This window comes from Caretta caretta, chromosome 3 (assembly GCF_965140235.1).
Source record: "Caretta caretta isolate rCarCar2 chromosome 3, rCarCar1.hap1, whole genome shotgun sequence".
In the NCBI taxonomy this organism is placed as follows: domain Eukaryota; kingdom Metazoa; phylum Chordata; order Testudines; family Cheloniidae; genus Caretta; species Caretta caretta.
Window position 1 is genome coordinate 84,160,642 of NC_134208.1, and position 21,265 is coordinate 84,181,906.

The 21,265-nt window shown below is 41.0% G+C and overlaps 1 protein-coding gene across 4 annotated transcripts in view; it reads right to left on the bottom strand.

The window, feature by feature from the left end:
• Positions 1-355: 355 nt before the first annotated feature.
• Positions 356-21,265, bottom strand: part of SESN1 (sestrin 1) — a 141,338-nt gene continuing 120,428 nt past the window's right edge. The window contains exons 2-10 of one of the 4 annotated variants that reach the window (XM_048844847.2): positions 11,968-12,033; positions 10,145-10,345; positions 9,040-9,222; positions 7,185-7,427; positions 5,834-5,981; positions 3,723-3,835; positions 3,273-3,463; positions 2,827-2,971; positions 356-1,517 (exon numbers count right to left, since the gene is read on the bottom strand). In XM_048844847.2, coding sequence (XP_048700804.2) covers positions 1,431-1,517; positions 2,827-2,971; positions 3,273-3,463; positions 3,723-3,835; positions 5,834-5,981; positions 7,185-7,427; positions 9,040-9,222; positions 10,145-10,345; positions 11,968-12,033 — 1,377 coding nt within the window. In that variant the 3' untranslated portion in view covers positions 356-1,430. Of the gene's footprint in view, positions 2,972-3,272; positions 3,464-3,722; positions 3,836-5,833; positions 5,982-7,184; positions 7,428-9,039; positions 9,223-10,144; positions 10,346-11,967; positions 12,034-20,370; positions 20,568-21,265 lie in introns of those variants that run through there. The other 3 variants (XM_075126631.1, XM_075126629.1, XM_075126632.1) reach the window with 3 other exon arrangements.

The following is a 21,265-nucleotide window of genomic DNA, read 5'->3' on the forward strand; positions in this document are numbered from 1 at the left end:
TGGAAAAAGCAGGTTGGAAAATCTCTTCTCATAGATCATGGGGGGAGCAGAGTCAGGGAGGGAACAAAAATTAGCTGGAATGGTCTTGAGCAAGTAAGAGAAGGTGGTGCTGACTGAAAAGCTAAAATTTTTACTGGGGCGAGCTTTGTATTTTCCCCCCTAAAACTATTTGCCACCCCTCTTAATCTAACCAACTGAATAATTAATAGGGAGGTTCTGTCAGCTTCACAAGTTATATAGTAGGTTTGCTCAGCTGTGCCTCTCAAAGATTTTGATCCTTTAGTGTAGTGGGTATTGGAGTAGATGGGTAAGTAGTTTAAAGCAGTAAGACGGTGTAAAATAAAACACAAATAAAAAAGCTGCTATCCTTTATTTAAAAATACCAGTAATACTGACAGATTTCAAAAGCAATTCACACTCATAAGTGTTTCATGTATTCTCTGAAACCAACTGTATATTGAACATTATCATTTTAATGTTTTGATTTACTAAAAAAATAGAGGTTTTTCAGCTTAATGATTTTGCAGCTGCTTAAGTAACTAAGACCAGCACTGGGCTTGTGAAACTCTGGACTGCCGAACAGTCGGTGTAACATTCCCACACCCTAGCTAGCTCCTAGAAACAAAAAAAAATACAGGACAACAGAAGAATGGGCATCAGTGACAGAAAATGTTCATCCTTGGAAAGCAGATTAAGGGGTAATTCATGTAGTTCTACACTTATCTAAATAGCTTTCAGGACTGAATTTCCCCATCCCCTCCCTCCTGGAAGACCATCGCGCTTTGGATTTCACCAAAGAATTCTGAACACATTGTCCTACAACATGTTTTTCTTTAAGGTGATACTACAGTAAGAGAAATCTCTGTTACCTTCAAAGGAAGATTAGTTCTGATTTTTAAAAAGATGCTAAACAAGGAGACCTGTTTTCTTTAAAACCACACACAATGTAGGCTCAGAATATAGCAGTGCTCACTTTCGCTTATAGCTTAACTGGAACAGTTCATTCCACCAGCACAAATAGCAGCATCCAGGTTTTCTAAAATTATTCTTGTATCAAAAGCAGGAGTCATCAAGGTGCACTTTTTTTTTTTTGGTGCAAATTCTTCTTATGCTCCAGCTCCCATTGTATTTAACTTAATACAAGATTTATGTATTTACCATCTGCTGTATTGCCACAAGTCCTGGTTTCCTATGCTGTCTAAAGCCCAATACTGTGAACAGGCAGCACTTTGACACACCTCTGTCCTTTCAACTGCCACGCAGTCATGGCTCAGGGGCAACAGTGATATTCCAACAATGAAATAGCTGAAACTAAAGAAGTTATGGCAAAGTCTCTTAGTTTCTAGTGACCATTGGTCCTGGTGCTTAGTAGGTTCACTCTAGAGGCTGTATCTGCTGAACATTCCATCGTCATTAGTCGGCCAAAGGTATCAGGTCATATAATGAGTTATAGCTCTCAGAGCATAAAGTAGTTCAGCTTGCATCCGAGCTTCTATAAGAAGCAAATTAACATGAACCTTAAAAAAAAAAGAAAAAAATAAGTAAAGTTACACATACAGGTAGCTCTCTCCCTGCCACAGAGCTTGTAGGAGGGGAAAGGTTTCCAGCAAATGCTACAGGTGTAGGACAACTTTTCAACATTTTCAAAGGATCTTAGGGAAGCTAAAGGGCAGGCATGGCGTGGGGTGAGAGAAGCAGGAGGTCTGATGCTATCAGACATCACTCTCTTTTGATAAGAGCAGGGCCAGGTTAAAGGTACTTGTAGTGTAGACATAATGCAGCAGCACAACCAACAACTCCACTGTAGTGTAGACGCTACAGCAACAAAAGGGTTTTTTCCCCATCACTGCAGCAAATCCATTTCTCCGAGAGGGGATATCTAGGTTGACAGGACAGTTCTTCTATCAACTTAGCTGTGTCTAAGGTTGGGGTTAGGTTGATTTAACTACATCACCCAGGGCATGAAATTATTCACAGTACTGAGCGAGGTAGGTAGCTAGACCCAAGTGTTAGGTGTAGACCAGGCCTAAGGCACAGGCACTGTAGGCCTAGGGCCCCAGATCACAGAGTTACATTACTACAACAAAATGTAAGCAGTTTCTTGGCTCCATAGTTGTAAACAAAAGCTTGAAGACATCAGCTGCGTATAACTGATGTCTGTGAGAGCCTGCAGACAGCCTGAAATAGTGCTGACACCATAAACATCAATGGGTGCTATCCCCAAGATCTGCTGCTTAGGGGAAACACCTCCCAACACCATCATAAGAGAGAACTTTGTGGCTGGAGAAGGCCACAGGGAAACTGACTCACATAGCACCTGGGGTTTATCTGCTTTAGGGATAAGTATTTTTGGGAGGGGGGCTGCTGCTCCCAGGGCAAAAGAGCGTCCCATAACACTGCCTTCTGGGGCATGGACCATGATAAGAGATAGGCCACAGGGGGCCCCTTGTCATGATGTACAATGGCCTTGATTTTCTCAGTTGGCCCTAGAGAAAAGTCTTTGTGAACTAAATTGTGTGTATAGATAAGTAGTTTAGCAACTTACCTATTTCCCTCCACATAACAAGAAAGCTTGCATACTGACCAGCAAATAACTTGGTTTGTCTGTTAGCTAGCATATTTAGTAGACAAGGAAAAGTTATGCTTATAGAAAAGTGTATTCAACAAATTCAGTATATTTATCCAACAGAAGTGAGATCTAAATCATTTCATAACAAACACAATTCTCTGATTATCATAGCATTTAACACTATTATTGTAGCACACTATGGCTACTAGCATTACTACCAAATCTACTGAGCTCCTCAAAATACATGCAGACAGTACCTTCTCTGAATGTTTGAACTGCCTCCAGAAGCTATCATACATTCTTTTTGTGGTTTTTTCAGGAGTGCAAACCACAGTTTTGATGTAAACTTTAAAGCTGCGGTCCAACAACTGATTAATTTCACCATAGTCATAATCATCGTATCTGTTCAGAAGTGAAAGGAAAATACTTTCATTTTCCTATCCCACAATCCTAGTGTTTCACTTAGAAATTATGTATCAAACTACTGTACACAATTAGTTATTCCAGCTGTGAACAGAGACTTACTTTCTGGAAATATGCACCTCTATCTCACTTAAGTAGAGTCTTGTTCTTGCATTGCTATCGTGGCAATGAAATTTATCACTGTTAGCATAATAAATGGCTTTCCTTCCATCAGGAAAAAAAAAATGATGAGATACTACCAAATCTAATTGTTTTATATAAGGAAGATGACAGGACCAACCTTATTCCAAACATACAGTGGATATAATTCCAAATTGCACGTCTAAGCATGGAAGTATCCACATCTTTGTGCATGGCCATTGTATTGTACGTCAGATCATAAGCAATATGAAACTTCTCATCAATCAGCTGCCCCACATCTGGGTAAAGACGATTAACCAAGGAATAGCCATGGTCCTCCCAAGAATAGTCCTTAAAATAAAGAAAGCAACACTGACTACACACTGAAGAGCTAGCTCTTCAATTTCTTTTATCAAGTATAATCACTATAAATTTATTGCTCTTGAGATAAGAGTGCTTATTTGTAAAATAAAATAAAAAATAAATCCTCTTTTGTCCTCCAGGCAATAGTTTGCATCACAACTTGTCACTAGTTCTAAGTGATCGGTACAATTTAACACACTGATTGTATGCATTTTCTGATGCTGCTTACTGATCACTTTTCTGTTACCTGAACACGGAACGTAGGCACATGCATTCCATGTCTGGAGAAGTCTTTGTACCCATAGCTTGTATCCTCAAAGTGTCGAGACACATCTCTTGTTGGCGCTGATTCCTCCTCCTCTGTTAAAGTAAACAGTAGGAGTTTCACAAGTTAATCTCGGCATATTCCAGCAAGAAAACAAAAATGGAAAAGCACCTGTGAAGCTATTGTGGATTCTCTCTCTCTCGACAGTACAATAAGTCAAGGTAACACATCCCACTTGTCTCTCCCCTCCAGAAACAATCCTAATACAGGGAACTCTTGCAAAACTAGGTTACCTAGTAGTAACTGGAGAAGTTAGTAATTTATGATAGAACCTATGAAAGATATGGCAATTTCCTGCAATATCCTTGGGAGACCTTACTAAATTAAGTTTAGGTATCTTTGGGGTCCATTGTATTAAATGAATGATTTATGTATTATTGTGGGCCAAGACTATATGTAACCCCTAAAGGGGGTGATATGTAAGACCTGGAGGTTCAAACAATGTGCCAGACAAGAATGGACTTTAAGAATAAAAACCATTAAATGATTTTCCTGAGGAATATCTAAGAGGTAAATGCATATTCCCCAACTCTCGTTATGAAAAAAAACTAGCCTTTTGAAGCTATGGCCTAAGAAGAGGGTCTTTGTCTGCTGATTACCTGTTACTGAAGGCCAACATCAAAGGCCCAAGCTGTATAAGGAACCGCTGTTCTGCCCAGTCTGGGTTCTAGTTCTAAATCTGAATCAGTTATGAACTTGTAACCACAGGGAAACCCAGTTGTGGGTTTGAAGGACTGACACCTACCACAGCCCGAGGTTAAGCTGTAGTGATCTCTGCTAAGCTTTTTAGTAGGCTTGCAGGTTCTTCTATTGTTTTAATGTTTTTTCTGTAATGCTTTCATCTTAAGAAAGAATGTGCTTACTTAGAAAAAGCTATGTGGTTCCCAGCCTTCAGAGATAAAAGCAAAGCACAGACACTGGCCTGTTTAAGCAATGTGGCTTGCTGAGGATATCACAGTGCAGGCAGGGAACGGTGCAGCTTGGAAAAACCTTGGTCAGGAGGGAGAGAGACATGGGTGTCCGTTCAAGAGAGGTAATGGCTGAGGAACCAGGTGCCTAAAGTGGGTACACTCAAGTGATCACAGAGAGGGAACACAGGTGTAGTTGCCTGAATGGTAATATCACCCAGAGTATCAGACCTTTATAGACATTCAAGAAACTAATCCAAAGAAATTGGCTCCACAGTTTATTCATCCTTTATCCTCTCCTTATCAGGGTTCTCCTCTGGGTAAGCAATTAGGAACTGCGGCTGCTGTGGGATAAGCATGGTTTCACTTACAGAAAATCTCTGCACTTTTTAAGGTGCACACAACCTCTTTAGACTAATTATAAAAAGTTCTGGATATGTACAGCCTAATACAGTTGCAAGAGTATGGATCTCTAGGGGCAATTTCTTAAACGAAAAATCCAGCTTCTTTCATATATATGCAAAAACCACAAGTATCAAACATCCTGCGTCTACTTTTTTTTCAGAATTTAATGGGCAGTAAGTGAATTTTTTGGATCAAAAGTTCAGGAAAACAGAGCTCTAGATCTTACAAACCGCATTTTAATTTGGAGAGAATTTCTGTGGAAGAACCCAGAATGACATTAGGCTTGTAGCAGACCTTTAGTACAATCTTGTATTTCCCTGAAAAACCACACATCCCACATTCAACTTGTGCACATCAGTCCTTAATATTTGCTACTGTAGCTGAGGTAATTAGGTTTTACATTATACTGTAGGAGCCTAATTGAGTAGCATTTTCTTATCTGTTGTAGGCAAAATTAAAGTTCCTTGTGAAGATATGGAGGCTGTCAGTGGGCATTATGGTATGTTTAAGAGATGCCACACAACTTGGCACCTCCTTGCTTTTAAGGGTTTGTTTAAAAATCACACTTCTCTAACCATAATTCTTTTTAAATTAAGTTTTTGTTTGTGCAAAACACAACAAAAATACCACTTTTTTTAGTAACTGGTGGACATTAAAAGTATGTTGATTTCTCCAACACATTTAGTTAAGTCTAAATAATCACCATGTATGTATTTTTACCTGAACAACACACAAACATGCTTTCTCTCTTCTCTCTCTCAAAACGTGTGGCCATCTCCTCTTGGCTGGCTTCCTCTTCATCTCTGCACTCTTGTAGCTTCTTCATTTTCTCCATAAGTGCTTCAACTTCACAGAAAGATTCTGTAGTCTTAAAATTAAGACACACATGAACACACTTTATTGCTCTATATACTAGAACATGACAGTTGTGATACAAACTGTCAAGCCAAAAAGTTTAAAGTTAAAGCTAAAGTTCATACTCCAGCCTTGATTTGCATCTTTTTTTAAATATTTTCTAGGAAGACCAGAACTTCTCTTATTTAAAGATATACTGATCTAACTGGTCCAGTGTGATTTTATTAAAGGTTTAGTCTCCCACTTTGTAAATAAAATTATAAGTCAAAATAAGTGCATTTCGACTCTGGGTATTGTTCAAATCATAAACACATTTTATTGGCTCAATATCCATTAAAAATGAACTCTAAAACAAAAATCCCCCAGGCCACTGCAAAGAATATCCTCATCTTCAATTTTCCCACCTTTGCCCAATCAGTCCTCCACTTCCTCTTTGCCTCACATAGTATGCTTGTTCTTCCAGGGAAAGCCTGGGTAAATAGTTGTCTTGCATTGCGCCCTTATCGTCCACAAACCCAGACCCTTATCAAGACAGCAGGAGACCAGTTTCAGAGCCAAGGAGCCCACACTAAAAATGCCCTGTGCCTCCAGATCTCTTCTGTTTATACCAAAGTCTTCAAGAGTTAACCAGCACCCAAACCGGAGATCATAATCTTTGACTTTTAACTGCAAATGATAGCCAGCTGAAAACCAAGGCAGATCAGAGAGCACTAATGGGCAAGATGTACTGCTTAACATAAAGGCATTCAGAAGACTCTGAATGGTCTGTGGGTGTGGAGTCTGGGTCTCATGTAAAAGGAAGAGGTGTTCACCCTCCAGCAAAGCACAGATGAAAAAAGGAACCTTGGTGACTGCTGCTATTTGGACCTTTAGAAGCTGCAGAGTGACCAACTAAACCCCGAGTTTGCCAACTTGAATGACAAATGGAAGGCAGACACCCTCAACTGAGGGGATAAAGATAACGGCCACTTCTGATTGCTTCCCCCAGCCTATCATTTCAGTTTGATCTAAGTTTAGCTTAAACCACCTAACCCTCATCCAGGTTCATCCACACTCTGGGTAAATCACTCTATTGTGCCACTAAAGTTGGGTGAAATGGAGATGCAGAACTAGATCTCATCCACCTATTGGATTAATGCAGAAACACCACAGTATGAACTTGTTAGAACTGGAGATTGTTATGTGCTCAAACTCCTAGATGGTAACAGATCCTTACTGAAATGCTTCCGGCTGGGCTGACATGAGCTTCATCCACTCCATGGTTGCCATTTGTAATATCACAGATGCAATAGTTACTGACAGAGGGAAGCTTGAAGGTGTGGCCACCCTCACAATGAATTTCTGGGCTGATTCCACAGCCAAATGTGAAAGAAGCAAGTGAATGGTAGTGTGTAAGTAGAACAACGGCATGGATCAGCTCTGCCAGGGACCAGCCATGCTCTTCGGTCTTCAGAAGTTGCTTTAAAAGAAACACAACACAAGATTTTAAAAAAAAACAAAAAAAAAAACTGTATTGGTGGCTCAGAAACTTCATCAACCTAATCAGCCTAGTCCCACAAACTCTCTCAAATTCAAGCTCTCTCGTTATGTCTTTCCCCAGTAAGCTAGAAGCTGCACAGACAAATGCAGAGCTTACCCTTGAAAAGGACCAAACAGAGAGTGAGGTAAGGGGTCAAACAAACAGGTTAGGAGGCAACTGGCCACATTCTCATTATATTATTAATTTAAAGAGACTAATACCCTCCTCCTCCCCGCAGCCCATAACACTGCCATAATCAATCCTTGTATTGCTGGTTTTATTACTGATAAGCCATTAACAGAAGAATGGCGGGAGTTGTGGTAATGGGGTTGCATGGGTAAGCCAAATAGATGACTTTTTGCCCAAAAATAGCACTTGGATCAGTTGAAGTGGCTTCATTTTGCTTTCAGGTTTCCACTAAAGTCAGGCTGGCTGGTTTTTCAATTTAGCACCATTAGTAAAACAATGCTTCTACCTCAAACCTTCAAGTTTAGCAGGCACAGGCAAAAATTGGATGGTTTTAGCCCATCTCTGCAATCTCGGAAAGCCCCAGGCAGTTCATGGCAAATAAGCTGCCTAAAGAAAGTCTGGGGGTGAAACATGGCTCAAGACTCCATCTTCCCCAGTGGCTCCACGTGGGAGGAATTATCTGTGGCTGACAGGATGCTTTAACCCCAGCTTCCCCTACGGACAGGAACAAATGGGAGGTTCTTAGCCTTTGCAAAGAGTATGCTTCTTCCCCTCCTGCAAGGCCAGCCTCTGCTTCCCTCCCCAGCAGATGTTTCTCAGAGAAAGTAACACTCTTCCTCCTTTCTCTGGAGAGAGGAAAGCAACAGCCGGGAGGCAAAGAGTGGCTTTAGAAAGGAGGGCATTATACTTCAGGTTATTGCGTCTATTGTTTTTATATATAAAATTTGCTTTTAGAAAGTTGCTTAAGTGTGAGAGTGTCGAGGAATATGTACATTTTACATGCATACACAGTAGACTGGAGTCTCTAGGTTCAAAATACAGTTTTCAATAATTCTGTTAAAAATGTGCTGATCTTCACCTATTCTATCATCTTGAAAATCCTGAGTTCAAGAGAAATGTATAATAATCTTGTTTTAAGAAGGTACGTATCTGAACATGCACCCTCTACTTTTAAGTCTCAAGCTGGGTCATTCAGAGCCTCAGCCATTTTAAACATGGGTTCCACACAGCCCCATGTAGAGCCTACAAAATCAGGTGCTATGTGCCAGTGACATACCATCACATTTTAAGTAACACATGTCCATCCTACTGAGGGTTATAGATCAGGGCTACCAGTCACACTGTGATACATTAACATGCAATTCTTCCAAAGTACCAGTAGAATTGCTTTCTAAATAAGAACTCTATTACTCAGTGAGATGAGACCGTGATAGATCATTTCCATAACGATTACAATATTTCAGCGACAAAGTGTAAATAAAACCACTAGAAAAAAAAACGAGCTCCCTCCTCAGCCCCAAGAAATTTAGACTGCATTTAGTCTAGTAAGGACGTGTAGGGTGTTGCATAAGAGAAGACTAACCTCAATATGCTCTTTGGTGATAAGCCAGGGCCGATGAGCCAATATTTTATTCAATTCTCCTAAATTTTGCAGCTTGTGAGGTGCATTCTCTAGGCCATTCAGCCATTTGGGGTCTCCTCCAACATGAAGGAAGTCATTAACATGGAGGTTAACTAGATAGGAGCACTGATGTCTTGCTGCAGCCTAGAAGGAAAAAAGAAATTATAATGCAGAAGAATCTTTGCAAATCAGCTCATAGCAATGATGCAAATCGTTATTACAATGTAAGATTTTGCAGTGGTCAAAATCTGTAATTAAAATAACTTATGATTAACACAGTAGCTTGTTTCAATTATTCCTCTTAAGAATATACAACTGAACATTTTTCATTCACATTCACCATAACAGTGTTTTGATTTTACATCTTTAAAGTCTAATCTAAAATTGGTTTGTGGGAAGCGGATTCTAAAGTTCTGCCTGTAAAAGCCAGAAAAACTGGCACTTTTCCAGTAAGGAATGTGATTACACGTGGTTTACTCAAAGAATAACAATTTCCATTGCTAGTTTAGATAAGGCTCAGAGTTTCAAGATAACTTAAATGGACACAGAGTGCTTCATTGGCACAATGAATACTACAATCTACACCTGTTACAGTTAATTATGACAATTTTGGGATCTAACAGGAAATTTGGTTGGGATCTGAAGATTCTGAAATATTGACTGAATGGTAAAGTTATTTATATTGAGGTGTGCTGGACATGACACAGATTGTTAAAAACCTGGCTTAAAAAACAGATTTGAGGAACATAGGAATCTGATGGCAAAATAATCTTCCTATTTATAGGACACTAAGATTATCTTTTTTCCTCCTCCCATTATTTCTGAAAGCATGAGCATTTATACCATAAGCACCGATCTCATAAAACTGTATTTAGAAAAAAAAACAAAGAGTGTTCTATAAAACATAAAATACTTCAGGTAATTTCTCTGGCATTTCCCTTAACATACGTTGGAAGGCCCTCCCTCAGCTGAAAACACAAAAATGTAGTTAACATCTGTTATAAAAAGGATTAAAGCAAGTAGCCAAAATGGCTATTTCTGCTTGCTGCTCTGCACTCCAACATACCATTATCCCTATGTAGTGTCGGTAATGAAGAGGCAATGGACCATCCATCTGCAGTAGATAGTGCTGAGTTTTCAGAAAGCTTCCTAGATACTGTGGGTGGAACACCATCACTAAGGTGATGTTGTCCAAACGGCCTAAAGTAGCAAAAGAATCTGCAAACAATGTATGCATCTGGGCATCTTCATTTCCCACTTGAAGAATCTGTTTGAATTAAAAAGAGGGCTTTAGAAATGTTTTTCCAAAACATATCGACAAAATTATGATTAAATATTTATATCACATAGTTCTCAGAGGCCCCAATTAGGTTTGGGAGGTCCATTCTGCTAAATGAGAATCTAATGTAAACTAGGAGTTCTAAAGAAACTTAATAAAGTATGAGGGTATTGCATGTGACATTTTAAGGTGCAGCATTGAAATTCAGATGGCATGTAGGTAATAAGAATACTTGCATCTCTGGCAGGGCCAGCACACACTACTCTCAAGAGCATAGCGCAGCCACTTTGGAAAACAGCAGCAAACACAGCTGAGTGTAGTGAAGGTTAACCACAGTATCTATAAAAGGCATAAATGCTAGTTAAGTAAAAAAAAATGTAAGCGCTACCTGGGTACCTGGCAATAGTGGAAAACCCAGGATAAAGACTTCAAACTTCCCAGAAAACTGACCACAGTCACATCAATAAATCCTCTTGTTACACGAGGATCTCCTGACAATCAATGCAAGGAGCAGCACTGAAAGAGCTTTATCACATGCTCTTTGAGCTGAACAAATGATAAACTTCTGTTCATTTGGAGAAGTGGTAAGAGCTCATAAGAAAAACAACTACTATCACCAGAACTAAGGGATAGAGCAGGGGTGGGCAAACTATGGGCTACAGGCTGGATCAGGCCTGCCAGCTGTTTTAATCCAGCCCTTGAGCTTTTGCTGGGGAGCGGGGTCTGGGGCTTGGCCCCCCTCTGACTCCTAACCCTAGGGGCAGACAGGGGGCTCCGCTCTGCATGCTGCCCCCGGTCCAAGCACCGGCCCCACAGCTCCCATTGGCTGGGAACTGCAAGGGCGGTGCCTGCAGACGGGAGAGCGTGCAGAGCCACCTAGCCGTGCCTCGCGTAGGACCCAGGGAAGGGACATGCCGCTGCTTCTGGGAGCTGCTTGAGGTAAGCGCCACCCAGATCCTGCACCCATGAGCCCCTCCCCCGCACTCCAACCCCAGATCTGATCCCCCTCCCACACTCCAAACCCCTCAATCCCAGCCCAGAGCACCCTCCTGCACCCCAAACCGCTCATCCCCAGCCCCACCCCAGAGCCCGCACCGCCAGATGGAGCCCTCACCCTGCCCCCTGGAGGAGCCTCCTCCTGCGCCCTGAATTCCTCATTTCTGGCCCCACCCCAGAGCCTGCACCCCCAAGCAGAGCCCTCAGCCACTCCCACACCTCAACCCCAATTTTGTGAGCATTCATAGCCTGCCATACAATTTCTAGTCCCAGATGTGGCCCTCGGCCCAAAAAGTTTGCCCACCCCGGGATAGACACTCCTCTGGACCAGTAAGAGGACCCCGCCCACATTTGAATACTGCAGATGGGACAGGACAAGTAATTATCATCATGAAAAACAACTCTGCATTTCCTTTGTAAAATATGGTTGTGTAAAATTCCAGAATTCCACATGGCCATTACTGCTTTCTAGTTTAGCAGAACCATTGCCAGTCTCATGATGATTTATTATGATCAACAGTGTGCAAAATATTTTGCTGTTCTAAAACCATGTGGGTCCTAAATGACTTTACCTTAAAAGCATACAGCTCACAGTGTACTTGCAAACAACATACCTCCTTCTCTGGGATGAATCTGCTGGGTCCATGTCCCAGTGGTCTAGGAATTCTAATTCCAAGTTCCTAGAAAAGAAAATTACACCATCTCAGTTTTCAGCTATAAACATTTCAGCTGTGGCTTCAGGGAAGAAAAAAAATTCACCAAACAAACAGAGCTATGCTTGGTTTTAGTGGTACACTCTGTACACTTCCAATTATTTTTCTAAGCATGCTTCATAACTAACCATACTTGTTTACAGTATATCATACTGCTCTGGTTAAAAACAATAAAACCTCCTTCACTGAAAACCTTCATTTTGCATAAAATACTTGGCAGAGTGTCCAGAACAAGGAGTTCAGTACATAGCAGCCGGTTATGTGATATGTCACTGATGCAAAATGAGATTGATGCACATCTGCAGTAAACCAACATACCAATCTCTGTGCATCTGTCAGGAAATGAAACAGCTGTAAACTTAACCCAATTGTTTTTTTCAACCTTAGTGATGTGTGAGAATCGCTAAAGGTATCTGCAAATAAAAAGCAAACAAACAAAAACTTGAGAGGTTAATTAGCTATTTAAGTTGACAGAGAGAAAGACAGGTAATTGCATCCAACCTGAAAAAAACAGTTTATCACAAAACTTTTGCTGAAACACAGACAACATATCTCCATACCTAAGAGATTAGAGTTATCCATATCACAACCATTGGTTATTTTTATTCTACCTGCTCAACTGAAGGAGGCTTCATATTAAATCTGCTGCACCTGGGAATTTTGAGCCCAGTTATCCTCTCATGATCCAGGTAACAACCATGCACTTCAATGGGAATTACTTGGACCTTCTCAGGGGAGAACGTGGCTTCTAGAGGTCAATTGGTCTTATCTAAAAAAAGTTGCTGCCTAAGCTTTCATTTACATGCAGTGAATTTACACAAACAGAAATATTATCCAAATATAAGAAAAAAGACCAATAATAAGCAAGACTGGTGCTTGTGACTTGTTTATAATAACCTTGATTTGTCTTAAAAAAATCTAGTAACTTGATCCATCAATTACAGTTCCTGAACTTTTCCCTAATAGAAAAGAGCTACAAACTTCAGACTGCAGAGTGAATGAATACTGACCCTTGTCCATGGTACCCACATGTAATCTCAAGATTCTATTTGTCTAATGTGCCTCTGACTTCTTAAATCAGATGTTTTCATTTCTTGAGTTATACTCGGGGAAAGGGTTAACTAAAAGGTGTCCTTACCACCAGTGTTTTCAAATCTTACATGGAAGGATAAGGCTTGTGACCGAGTCTTTTCCTACTGCAGGTCACAAGGTTCAAAAACATGTTACACTTGTCAACTAAATCTGTAATATAATGTGTGTCAGAGTTGGGCTGAATTTATATCCTCAAAAGAATCTTACCCATCAGAGGCCAGCTACTTCTTGTCCTGGCAACCATATACTGATAAATTAAAGAAAGATCTTATATCCAAGTGACAATGAGAAAACAAAAAGGTCTTTATGTAACATTTAATTTAACAGATGTCTCCAAACCTAGCTGCCAACTCATACACAGCAGGAGAAAAAAAATCTTAGTTTAATTCTTGGACAGCTAAGTTTTAGTCTTTCCCCTTCCCAGAACAATTACAGGAAGAAAGCCTCAAAGTTCTACAACCTGAGACTTATAAGATTACTAATTTATTTTGCCCAATACAGTCTAAAATATATCAGCAAGTCCTGACCTTCAACTTTCTTGTCCCCTCAATATAATGATTATGCTACAGGAAGAAGGTTTAATTAAAAAACAGTTATGTAAGTAAAGAGAGAAAACACCTTCATGGAACATAACTTTTTAAAAGGCACTATAAGGGAGAGGAAGGATGGCCCTGTGGTTAGGACTTGGGAGACCTGGGTTCAAATCTGCCTGGCACAGACTTCTTGTGTGACTATGGGCCACTTAGTGTCTCTGGGCCTCAGTTCCCAGCTGTAAAATAAAGATAACAGCACCTGCAGGGTGTTTTGAAAATACACACACTAGAGACTGAGGCTCTCAGATACCACACAGGTAACAGTATATAAGTACAGTAGAACCTCAGAGTTGCAAGCATCTCAGAATTGGAGGTTGTTCGTATCTCTGAACAAAAGGTTATGGCTGTTCTTTCAAAAGTTTACAACTGAACATTGATTTAATACAGCTTTGAAACTTTACTATGCAGGAGAAAAATGCTGCTTCCCCCCCCCCTTTTTTTTTTTTAAGTAGGATACATTTAACACAGTACTGGACTATATTTGCTTTTTTTTTTTTTTTTAAAGAAAAGTCTCTGCTACTGCCTCATTGCATACTTCAGGTTCCTAATGAGGTGTGTGGCTGACTGGTCAGTTTGTAACTCTGGTGTTCGTAATGCTGAGGTTCTACTTTACCTAAGATAGAGAGGTGTTCTTTAGACCTTAAATTGTGTACTTTAAAAAAAAAAAATCAGTTTCCATTCTGATATTCATCACCACCTGTGTCTAACTCAGACTTTCCCTGTATCCCATGTTTCAAATACTACACTGACAAGGTAATAATTTCAGTCTCTTACTAACACTTAGAATGATCCCCTTCTCACAAAGGCCTTTCCTGTAGCTCTAACATGTCACTCAATTCTTAGAAGTTTTGCATTAGGCCTCCATTTCCACCACATTGAGTTCAAGTATCTTGTCCTTACCTCTGCAACTGTCTCCCACCCATATTGTCCTCTTTATAGAAATCCCTCCCGATCTAACTGTAAGGTTACTACTTTCTCCTCCTTCAAATCCCCCAAGATGCAATTCTTCTGTGAGAACTTATGATCCCAGGTACTCTAAACTATTTGGGATATGGACCGTGTTTGTTCAGCACCTAGCACAATATGATACCAACCATGACTGGGGCCTTTCGGTGCTTCTGCAGTATAAATAAGCAATAGCAAATATCTTCATCTGTCATGTCTGCTCCATCTTAAAAGCCGGAATAAAAGAATGTTAACATTGCAAAGTTAAGCACTGAAAGTCACAAAATGCCCAACCTTAGCTTTACCTCATTATGCATTACAATATACTTTTAAATCATACATCACACAGGAGCCTCATCTCACTCTACCTATGAAATTTAAATAGCTCCTGTGACAGTTCTCAGAGTACCTTGGACTAAGAGTCACCTTGTTACCTCCAGTATGAAGGAGCCTTGCTTGTGCTTAACTGGGTGTCAGCTCCCTGACACCACCAGCCCATTAGCCACTCACACAATCTCCTCTTGCCTATGCCTGCCTTTACTTTGCCTCACAGTTTAACAATATGTGCACCAGAGCCCCAGAATCCCTTTGAAGCATTTCTCTGTAGTGTCCAGCCCCTTATCAACTGAACACTCACAGAAATACCAGGTCTGCTGTCCCCAAGGCAACAGTACACACACCAGCCTGTACAATTCAACTCAGGATCAGCACCTAGCTTAATATCACAGCATTTAGATATATTTATAGAGAAAACAAGAATAAATTTATCATCAAAGATTTAAGACTCAAGTGACAGTAAGAATACAGGAAACAAACAGTTACAGATAAAAAGAAAATAACATGCTTTCTAGAGACTAGACTTAACTGATCAGGTTAACCTCATGTCTAAAGAAGTTTCTCACCCCGGAAGTCCTCCACACCTTTTTTCAGCCAAGGTTGGCTGAGATCCCATTGTCATGAAGGTAAACACATTGTCTGTTTACTTTCTTTGTGCACGATAAGCAGGTATCTTTGCCTTCTACTTATACCCCAAAGTTTATTGCTCGTACTCAGAGACAGCATAATCACCCCCAGCTACTCTTTCTCTCTCTGTTGGCTTCACATCTCTTCAGTAACTTCGTATGTAACTGTGCATCCATTGTGAACAAAATATCTTGTCTGACAGAAATCTTTCATTTCTGCAGTTGACTCATACCTAGACTCTAAGAACATATTTGCAGTATATATACCTAACTCCTTACACAGTATCTGTGCTTACAATTCACAATGATATTCATGACTAGAGTGTCCCTGACTTTCATTTAACACCTCACATGACATTATTTGGTGAACCAGAATGTACATTCCAGAATCAGGACATTCCTGTAACTCTTTCGCCAGTTAGCATTAGAGGGTTCTTGGGTCACAACCCCCATTACTATAGTATCTGTGTGCATCACATCTAATGAATGTACCCATTACTTCACAGAAGTGAAGTGCTATTGTCCTGATTTTACAGATGAAAAACTGAGACAGAGAGACTATGCGTACACTGGTGTCCAAGGTACGATTGCAGCATGGCTAGACATACCCACACTTAGCTGCTAAAATTAACAGTATAGCTACAGGGGCATAGGCTGAAGTGCAGGCTAGCAATGTGAGTATGTACCCAGGGTCCCCAGCATATTCATATAGCCCAAACTGAAGTCTGTGCCATTGCATCTACAATGCTATATTTAGCTGTGCTAGCATGGGTAAAGCTAGCATGGGTATGTCTACCCATGCTATAATCACACCTTGGATTGCAGCATAGATGTACTGTAAGTGACTTGCCCAACATCATAGAGAAAGTTTGTGGTGGAGCAAAGACTTGAATCTGGGTGTTTGAAGTCCTTTGCCCGTGCCCTTCCATGGACTCTCTCAGGGCAAGTTTTTCAGCTGGTGGAAATTTGTTTATGCAAATGTATGCTAGCTGAGCATCTGGCCCTCAAAGTGAAGGCTGAATGGTGCACAATTAATGCAGCAGGTGCACAACATTAATTATGTTTCCTAATAACCACTCCTCTCTCATTACACCCTGCCTCATTCAATACCTCTTGTTCAGTACATTTGTTTTAATCATACATCAAAATTCTACATTCACACATGCTTCTTGCAGCTCGCTTTCATTTAAAATGCTGGAAGATATTTATTCAAGCGTTACAAAACTACATATGGCTTTTCAATGCCTCAAAACCGCCAAATCAAGACATTTTTAGAGCAGACTCGAAAGGCACCTCTCCTGCTGAAGAGCTATCTTCCTGATAAGTTTCAGGGTTCTACCCCAAGATCTTGCTGCTTTATTATTAGAGATGTTCCCAAAAAAGTCACAATTGTGTAATACTTGGAGAAAGTATGTATTTCTACTCTCATTAAAACAAAACACATTGCCCCTAGACAAAGGTCAAACATGGGAAATTTCATCCCAAAAGGTTGAAGTTATGAGCAAATGAAACAGGACCTTTAGAATGGGAATGCCTAGACCATCTTATCTTTAGCTATTGCTACAGCACTTGCACTCACTCTATGATATTTTCTCTGATCACTGGTTACCAACTATTAAAGCACTGATGTATTTGCCCTTGTTACCATAAAAATTTCTCTCAAAACTCAGTTATAGTTCTGTCACCAGAGTGATGCACCAGATGGTGTGTACTGTTATCAATTGTTAATTTACAATAAACTAATTGGACTTTCATGAGCTGAAAACCGACCACAAACCAGTCTACAGTTTGTTTCCCTGATGTCATGCACAGTCTCTTTACCTTCAGTACAATAACAATGTCAAGTGTTGCAAGTCTGGGAAAGATACATTTGTGTATTTACTAAAATCACTGTAAACAGCAGAACACTTCCGCACAAATTGTAGGCAGAGTGGGAATATAATTTACTTCACTCAACCACATTAGTATTAATATCATCTGATTCTTTGTGTCCTCATGAAGTACCAAATGCCACTGGATACAGACATAACCACCTCAAAAATCACAAGTTCTAAAGAAACAAAGCAGCCTTTAAGAAGAGCCAAATACATTTTATTTGCAAGAGGAATGATTTTGACTAGAATTAAGTTTTGTTGGGATTCACTTTTTATGGAGAATCATCTCATATTGGTATATTTTCATGCCTACATTAAAAATACTCTTAGCATCTTTTCTATTCTTTTAGGGTCAAATTTCCAAAAGCTCCTAAGTGATTTAGGCTCCTAAGTCTGATTTTTCAGAGATATTTAGGCTTTTACACGCTTTTGGAAATGTTATCCCCAGTCCTCTACTTCCCCTTCAAAGATCAGTTCAAACCAATAACTCAAAGGTAGTGACACTGAAATGCTATGAATTTGGAACACTTAATTGTTTAGATCTTAATGATAACTACTGCACAGACTGCCACCACAGTACAAGTTATTTTGATTTCCCTGTAACTCCATCAGTGAGCTGATACATTCTTCAATTAAAAGTCAGGCTTTCAATTCTGCTCATTACTATAACTGTAGAATCCCCAACAGTTATCCAGCTGCACCAACAGGCCTTAAAAGCTTTGAAGAATTTGGATTAGATAAGGGACAATTCTACTTCTGTAAACACAAGTCAAAAATAAAACCAAAGCTCTTTCTAGACACGGTGGTAGCAGAGCTGGTGGTCCAGGAGTTTTCCTTACTTAGTTCTAAAACCGTCACCCCAACCCAAAAGCCTCCATAGCGCACTGTGGCATTTTCAGACCCAAACCATAATTAGTATTAAGGTAACATCTGCTGAATCTTTATTTCTTTTCCTCTTCCCATTTTAAAATTTTGACACCAGCTCCTTTGTGCAGGAACAACTAGAGCTATTCCAGAATAAAAGCACTCAGCTTGTTCACACATACAGATTTAAATGATTACAAATAATCATTCTGCTCTCCTACAAACTCTACCAAGTTCAATAGGCCTACTGTACTTGATTTTAATCACCACAAAGAAAGTAAAAGTGTTTTTATTGTATGTTAAAAACAGATCTTAAAATATTATTAGCTCTACAAGTTAGATATGAAGTGGAAAGTTCCTTCTGTCTAAATATTTCAGAATACTTTTAAAATATTACATTTTTCAACACCCACTCAGAATTGCTTAATGTTATCTGCATTGTACAGATGGAGAAATTGAGGCACAAGGAGCATAAGTGATCTGCCCAAAAACATACAGACTCCCAAGTTTCTTGTTCACTTATTATTAATAATAAATAATAATAAAAACATAGTAGTAGTGATTTTTTGGCTCTTCTAGAATTAAATATTAACATACACATCTGGAGATATATCTAAATGAAGTTTTAGCCATGGCACTTCTATTATGCCAGCATACTCTCCCTCTCTAGGAAAAGGCTGGCACAAGTTTATAAGAAGTTGAGTTTGTGTTGGAACTATACCAAGACCACAACTTGTTTCACTTGGTTTCAAACTCACTCAGGTCACAAGTGGCTGGGATTAAAAAGGACCGGTGTCTAAACCTTCTGTGCCATCTCTGTAATATGCATGTTGAAAATATTTTATAAATATGTATTAAGATCACTGGAGCAGCTCCAAAGCAAAACTAGCAACACCAGAGCTTTAAGGAAGGGGAAAGGAGGCTGGGAGGAAGCAGCATGGTTTTGGAAGGCAATAAACAAAGTTTAAATACTATTAAGACTGCAACACAAATAATAAACCACAAAACTTAATTTTGAATATGAAGCACCAAACTTTACCATCATATTTTCTGGACAGTGCTGCTTTATGCCATTAACAGAGTTATTTAAGTTCAGTATCATAATATCTAATACCTAAAGCTACACATGCAAATATGACCCAATTAAGTGTTTTCTTCCCTAGTCTCGAGAGCAGGCCAGAACAATATTATTTACTTAGAATTGACAAGACACAAGACAACAGTCACTGCCCCAAAAAGCTAATAATCTGAGACACATGCAGAGAAGACTGTCACACTGGAATATCCAGAGGAGAAAATTAGTGGTTTTGTTTGTTTATAAAGAGCTCTGAGAAGCATGAATGGACTCTATTCATTCCACCTGTATATTAACTCTGAAGACTAATGACAAATCCGCATCAACAGCCAGTGTGCTTATATATCACAGAAAAAGGAGATAGAAGAGCCCTATTACATAACCTGGTCAACCTCCCTGTCAATAAAGGATTGTTCCCTACAGTGCATTCCCAGGGATTGGCTTTGGGCACTTTTTAATGACTCAAATGATGGGACTGTCACAACTTCCCTTTGGAAGCCACTCCACAGTGTAAGAGGCGGTTGGTCCTGGTGTTCCAGGCTCTATTTTCCAATTCTGAATGTCTTTTTGTTACACCCAGCCTCCCACCAATTACACACCCCGCCACTAGGGAACAAGCGGACAGGAGCAAGCCGCACACCCCCTGGGCGGCTCTCCCCTCCGAAAGGGCATTCACACCTGGGCTTGGCGGAGAACACGCAGAACACGTAGCCCACAAAAGGCAAAGCTAAGCCCACAGGTGAAGCCCAGCTGAGGGGCCGTCCCGGACTCAGGCAGACGTGGCTTTAGTAGCTACCCCAGCAGCTCAGCACAAACAAAACAAAACAAAACAAGTGACCCCCGTCACCAGACCAGCCTCCCGCCCCGCGCTCTGGCCAACCCCAGCACCCCACCTTTACCTTGCGACCCCGGCTCGTGCAGTGGTTGCACAGCAGCCCCTGCACTGCGTACGCCTGGTTGTGGCTGGCCGTGGCCGCCAGCCTCATGCCTGCGGGAGGGAAAGCGCGTCTCAGGCTAGGAGCGGGCCCGTCCCTGCACAGCGCGCAGCCAGCTCCCCTCTGCCCAAGGCAGCGGCGAGGCCAAGGCTAAAGCGAAGCGCCCGGAGGCGGGGGGAGCTGCGGAACGAGCACAAACAAGCCGAGCGGAGCCCGCCCCCCTCCCGCCAGCCACCAATGCGCGGGAGGCGGAGGGGCAGGGAGGCGGAGCGAAGCGCGCGCTCCCTGGGCTGGGGCGGAGAGGCCCGGGCGGGAGCTGGGGAAGGGGCTGCAGTTCCACGGGGAATTTGTGCCTTTGCCGCAGGAGCCCTGGCACCCAGCGAGGGTAGCCAGCCGTGCCCCCCTCGAGTCGCAGTCCGCTCCCCTTGTGTCAGGGAGCATGGCCGGGAGAGCCGGGTATGCACAGCAGCAACTGTGAACCCCGGATTTTACAGCTGGGAGCCAAATGTGCCAGAGAAACATTTTCTGACACTACACTGCAAACATCCACTGATGCAACCCTGAGTGTGCTCTTCTTGCGCCTCAGTCCTGGCACTGCACAGAAAAATGTTAGAGCTTCAACTGCCCCTTATTGAGGACACTAGTGGTGACGTCTATTGAGCCTAGGCAGCTGGTTTTAAATTACAAAGTAACTATTAACTGCCCAATTCATCCGGCAGATCATTTCAGAGGTCAGCTATTCAGATGCCATCACAATGACTACTAGGGACACGTGAGGTGAGGGAAGGGAGATCCCTCTTCAGCTCCTGCATCCTCTGCTCCTCTCTCTGGCAGAAAAAAAACCACAGTATTTTTGTTT